Genomic DNA, 6,537 nt, shown 5'->3' with positions numbered 1-6,537 from the left:
TTTAAGCATCAACAGAATTTATTCTAGTCATATTTAACAAAACCATTATACAAGCATAAATTACTATTTATTATTATTTATACATAAACAAGATTACATATATTTTTTTTGTATTTTCAGTCATGCTTATGTTCATTAAGAGATTATAAAATTGTTATGAAACAGAAACAACTTTTTTTTAAGCTCTGTGAATATTAATTTCCAAGAAAGATATTTCCTTCTACCAATACTATCCTAATAAAACAGCAAACCTTACTACAATTACAATTACCAAAACTTCATTGTTGTCATTAATTTAAAATAAAACTCAAAATATTTAACATTTTTTTGCGATAATTCAGAATGTCAGAGTTCAGCATAGGTCTAGAGTTTATGATACTGGCATCTGTCACTTGACTTGTCAATCATATTCCTATGTTAACTATCACTATTGAATATCACTTGTGAATATATGCTTTCTTCCGTCTTCAGCTGCCTTTTCTTCTTTCCGTTTTGCTCCTTCCCTCCAGAGAAATGCAACGCAGCATAATCTAGATCCTGCCTATTTTCGCTCTGTGGAAAAAAATTTACAAATTTAAAATTTGCCGATACTGTTGGTTATTATTACAGTCAAAAAGTTGAAGTAATGTTTTGTTTTTTGTTTTTTTTTTCACCTCAGCTATTGGTTGTCTTAAGTTCCTGTGATTTGGTTGAGAAGATAAACTTTCTATGAAGACAGAACAAACATCTGAAGACCGACTCATATTATCACTTAAAACTTTATCCAAAACATGTGTCTGTATCTGTAATTCACCTGATACAATTAACTTTTAATGTAAGAAATCAAATTAAAATAAAATATACCTACCTTTACATTGGATACAGACTGATCTTCGAGTACAGTAAAAAATAGAAATAATATTGAAGATTACAGAAATGGCCAAGCTGATTAAAATGATCAGCCACACAGTCCTTTCACCACTTGTTTTGTCTAAAATTTTAAAAAGTAAAGCATATCAGAAAAACATGTTTTTTTTCTATAATAGCATAAATAATAATGATGCACAATACCTTGATTGCTCTTCGCCACTTTGGTTCCATTTCCAAATATTATCTCTCCACATGTAGCCACAGCACAATAATAGGTGTCTGCTTCAGAGGAGCTGACTTTCTTAGAGAAGTTGTAACCACATTTCTTCTGATTATCTGATGGCTTTTCACAATTTTGATTTCTTTTTTCATCGATGTACATGATGTCTGGATAGGATGTGTCTGATCTGGTTCTGAACCAGAACACACTAGGTTCTCCTGAACAGGTTCTGTTTTCAGAGTAAGACAGGACTGAACACTGCAGAGTCTCTACGTTTGTTGGACCGGTGGGATCAGAACCGGATTTCTCCTGAACAACAGTGTAGGTTGATGTCTTGTGAGAGTTTCCTATGAAGAAAAAACAAACCAGCTAGACAAGAGGTGTTGATATAATGTGAAAATATTTTGGATTTTTTTTTTTTTCTTCTAAACTGAGGAAAGTTTTAGAATTTACCTACTTTTTAAAAGGTGAATTTAACACTTTACAAACATGGATGTAAAACCTTGCTTCTACAGTTAGATCAAAATTGTTCACAAAGTTCATACACTTTGCATATTTAGGAAATTATTCCTTCAAGGATTTTTTATTTCATTAAACAATAGAAAAATAAATAGAAAGAAAGATTAATAATTTCCTAATTTGAACAATAAGCTTTTACAGATTATTTTAAATTTAGAGTTGTATTATGAAAAATAGGTTGTTTTCAAATATACCAGACCTTATTATTTTGAGTTTTATCTATTATATAATTCTGTGTCATTCTCATTTATTGTTAATAATGTAACACATTCAGCTGCATGTGAAGACTTGCATTCATTCGAATAAAACGTTTTTTGCCTATGACTTTGTAAAATCTATTTATTTAAATAGTTTTTACTTTGATGCTGTATCCATGTATAAATGTGCGTAAAATGTGAATTTTCTTTTTCGATATAATTCAAAGAACTCTGGGGAGAATTTGTTAAAAATTAATGCCATGTTTATGGAATATGATCTTTAAAATTGTTGACTTTCGTTAAGGATATCCAACGGATATATTTTTTTTAGCACAATTTTATTTAGATATTTTGAATATTAGGTTATATTGCAAAACATTTCAATATTAAACTAAGAATAAACTTTTGGATTCTAAAAAAGCACAATTTGGCAAAGTATTGCTCACCGTTTATTTTATACCCAATGTGAGCTGTCCGTTTTGAGTCTGCACAGACACCTTCATTAAAAGATTATTTAAAAAAAAAAAATTGTTCCCCATGTTTTAATATTTTCAAATGAATGTACAATAACTGTATTAGACCATGATAAGTAGTATTTTATACAAACTTTCCAACAAGAATTGTAACTATTTTAATGTGCTAAACTGTCAAGGAAACAAGGTGCAACTAAGAAATTCAGAGCCACTTTAGACATTTTAATACCAAAATCTTTGTTGCTAATTTTAACCAATGGCAAATTTTAGGTACGGAAAATATCCAAGATCTACCTCTCAATGTCAAATAAGTCCCAGTCCAAGAAGATTGAGTCCAATCTATATGAGCGCAGTGATACATCCCCTCATCTTGTTCAACTGTTGACAAAATTATCAACTCGCTTTTGTTTTCATTATATGTAATTTCAAATCTTGAGGCTGAAAATCCCTGTCCATAGATGGGATTCTTACTTTGATATACCCTTGCAATTAATTTTAGGGTAGTTCCTGCACTCTGCTTGTACCAGTGAACCTGAACCTTTCCAGTTAAAAGGCAAGTCAAAGATATAGGATCCCCAAGCTGAACTGTGATGACAGGAACTAAAGTATCTGCAATAAATAAAAAGCAAAAAGATTTAAAAAGATGACAAAGATAATTTAAAATTGTAAATTACAGATCAGAGGTAAAGCAAGCAAAGGATGATCATTTTTTTCAAATCAACTTACATCCTTGATGAAGAAGAAATGGTATAAACCACAGCAGAGTCATTTTGATACTGAGCTCATAAGGACATTTTTTGCTTAAGTAACTTACGGAGGTGTGGTGACCTAGACTGTAAGATGCATCTGATTGGTTACCGTAGAATTTTCCAACAAACAGGGCTTACTGCCACAATGAGGCGAAAAAAACAACCTCAAAATAAACTCATTTTTTTCTCAACAATATTGTGTCATAGTGCCACTATAGGTTTTCATTTCCTTCAAAATACATCTTCTAAAGTTATGAATATATATTTGGCTGTTGTGTTCTAAAACAATTGAAATCAACTGACCTAGATAAATACATTGCACAGACTAGAACTTAAAAAAAAACATCATACTGGGTTATATCTTCACCAGTATGATGTTCTGTGGATGTAACCTGACCACATCATGTCCAACTGCTCTATCACAGCGAGGTGAGATTCCAAAAGGACAGGTCATAAAGGATTTATGTGAAATGAGAAATAAGGTATTTTCTTACATAGAAAATATCTCCCTTAAATATTACTATGCTAACTCAAAGTGATATTTTAAGCTTGCCAACCTCTGTTACATTTTGTCTCTGCTGAACCAGCTGAACATCTCACTTTCAGAGGAAAACAGCATTTTCTTTCTCAAAGTCTATGCCTTCAAGCGGAAAATTGCTTTGTGGACAAAGAGTACGAGGGAAAGAGATTGGGCATGTTACAAGTTTTTCCAAAAAAAGTAAAAAAAAAAACAATCCACTGGACTTTGTCTCCAAGTTTGAAGATTTTTTCGCTTCCCATCAAGGAAGCCTTTTCAATTCAAAATGCCGGAAACAGCACTGAGTGTAGCTTTATAGAAAAGCTTTATAGAGGACCAAAAACAAAGCCTTATTTTGGCTTAGAAGACATGCAATTTTAAGCAGATGAAGGGTTCCGCCCCTTAGGAATGGGCAGTCATTTGGTTCTTTGTTAGCCTGCAATACATGATCCCTGTCTTGGTCCCTGAAAGGGGTGTCGTTAGAGGGAATTGTTGGCTTGGCTGAACAGGGAGGTGCTCTACTCTCCTGCATAGGGATAGGGGCCGCAATGATAGCAGAAAGGAATCAACTGTATCGCTGTCTTTGAAAGCTGAAATTTGAGTCGCCGCCTCTGTTTAAGGTTGGTTTTTCTTTCTTAACATAGATGACTACCTTCACACCCCTCTCAAACCACCTATTTTTTTTTGTCCAAAATGTAAACATTATGGTCCTTAAAAGAATGTCCCTTGTCCATAAGGCGTAGATGTACCACCAAGTCTTGTCCTGAGGAGGTCGCTCTTCTTTGTTGGGCCATGCTTCTGTGGGGAGGATGTTTGGTTTCTCCAATATAAAGATCAGAGCACTACTCACTGCATTGAATTGCATACACCACTCCATTGAAATGTGGTCTTGGGGTTTTGTCTTTAGGATGCATTAGTCTTTGTTTAAGGGTCTTGTTTGGTTTGAAATGTACTGGGATTTTATCCCTTTTTTTTCTTTTTTTTTTATGATGGCCAGCACTGGAATCATTATCTGAAAACAGATTTTGCTTCCTAACACCTTTCTGTTTAAGCATCTTAGGCTCTATGCCTAAGCAAAAACTCTTTTAGAAAATCTATCAGTCTAATTGCTGTGTCCATTTAGAAATTTCTCAAATAATTTCTGAATTATTCTGGAATTTCTGTGCTCCATTTCGGTGATGAATTTAAATTTGTCAGACACAAGCTGAAGATTGCAAAACCTTCCTGACAACTTCTGTACAACTGTTTCAACAAAGAAATCGATCCCTGAAATCAATTTCTGATAACCTTCAGCTCTACTCCTAAGCAAAAAACTCTTTTAGAGAATCTACCAGTCTAACTGCTGTGTCCATCTGTGGTTTTTTGGTGCCATACTTACAAAGTTGATCTCAATGAGTCATACCAAACCAAGAGGCAAACTTAACTCCACTAACACAATCTTGTTTGACAGTGGCTTTGCCTCTAAGACGATTTTGCTATCTTCTGCCTCTTCCTTAAACTTGTTTGGTGCAACTGGAAGCCTACAGCTTTAATAGAATCTGGATTTGCGTCCCACCAGGTGTCACTTGGAGACTCTGATGTGGGATATCAACACATTCTGTGGAAATATCCACCCTCTTCACAGATGACAAAAAAAGGGTTAACATTATTTGAAGAGTGCCAAAGAAGGTGAGGCACTCTGTTGGATGAGCCTGCATCACATAACAAAATATTTATGCTGGAGCCACTGCAGGGAATAAACAGAGCCTTTGGACACCTGTTGTATTAAAGGTTGTACAACCTTGTGTATTCCCCTCATATAAGAGTTGTTGTCAAACCTTTTCCCTATACAATTACCCAACTCAAACTCTAGACAATCCAGCACCCCAGTCAGTGTGGCCGGAGAAGGCTGGACCTGTCTGAATACAGAGCCAATCTCCTTATTTTCACGGCCCTAAAAGGACCCAGTCAAGGTAAACTAGGTCCTTGGAGGACGCTGAAATCACAAACACACCCACGGTCACTTACAATGTCCAGCTATGAGACATTTCAACAGTTTTAGCATCAACAATAGATTTTGTTGTTTTTTTTCTGAGTTCCATAACCAATCTCGTTCTACTTTTTCTCCACCTGCACCAAGGAGGTGGGTAGAGTAGCCAAAAATTATACTAAATTAAGAGTATTTTTACTATAGGACAGTACAACTTATGTAAAAGTAAAACATGCTTCTTGTCTTACTTTTGTGTTTTCCAACTTTAACTTCAACCCCCTGGCTATTAAAGAAAAATCCACAGAAAACCGCACCTTCCCATAAGCTGCATGGTTCCAAGCGTGGGAAAAAAGTAGCACCTTAAAGTCCATAAAAATACAGGATGTAAATAATACTCACAGTTAACTAAAAGACACCTTCAAAATTTATGAAAATATAATTAAAGCACTCTAGTGAGACAAGACAGTGAAAAGATAGGGAGAAAAGTTTTTTTGTTTGTTTCTGTGGACCTGTTTGTAGCACGGTGTGGGGACTTCAATCTATTTACACAGTCACATCATGGGGAGCTATGTCCCAAAACCATATAAAATAAATGTGAGTCAATGGATTAAAAAAAGATTGTGTGTGTTGTGTGTGTAATCTGCAACAAGCGTCTGTTATTAATGATCATACGATACCCCTATATACAGCATACATTGCATACCCCCTTTTTGCGTCACTGTATATAACTAGCCCTTGCTGAGACAAATATGGATTTAAGAAAAATAGATAAATACAGTGGCTTTTTTTCTTTAAATATGTTCCTAAAAAGTCACTTTCATAGTACTATTTCTTTTATGTATTGTAAGTGGTTCATAAGCTAAGAGAGTTATGGTCTGACTAATGCAAACAAGGCGATTCAAGTAGGTCCTAAAAATTTGAGTCCTCGTTAATTCACTAAATGCATCTGTTGTTTAATATAGTACTGAGCTGTGGCAGTTGGTCAATAGGGGGCACTAGGGCACCGCCCCACCCTACCAAAGACCCTGATTAAGACATAAAAAA

At 34.6% G+C, this 6,537-nt stretch overlaps 1 protein-coding gene across 1 annotated transcript in view; it reads right to left on the bottom strand.

Moving 5' to 3' along the window:
* Positions 1–240: 240 nt before the first annotated feature.
* Positions 241–6,537, bottom strand: part of LOC107100479 — a 13,276-nt gene continuing 6,979 nt past the window's right edge. The window contains exons 2-6 of the mRNA XM_015398987.1: positions 2,553–2,867; positions 1,051–1,416; positions 848–970; positions 654–706; positions 241–552 (exon numbers count right to left, since the gene is read on the bottom strand). Of these exons, the coding sequence (XP_015254473.1) occupies positions 418–552; positions 654–706; positions 848–970; positions 1,051–1,416; positions 2,553–2,867 (992 nt within the window). The 3' untranslated portion in view covers positions 241–417. The remainder of the gene's footprint in view (positions 553–653; positions 707–847; positions 971–1,050; positions 1,417–2,552; positions 2,868–6,537) is intronic.

This window comes from Cyprinodon variegatus, unplaced genomic scaffold, assembly GCF_000732505.1.
Source record: "Cyprinodon variegatus isolate N-32 unplaced genomic scaffold, C_variegatus-1.0 Scaffold977, whole genome shotgun sequence".
Taxonomy (NCBI): domain Eukaryota; kingdom Metazoa; phylum Chordata; class Actinopteri; order Cyprinodontiformes; family Cyprinodontidae; genus Cyprinodon; species Cyprinodon variegatus.
This window is presented reverse-complemented; position numbering and strand designations above follow the sequence as displayed.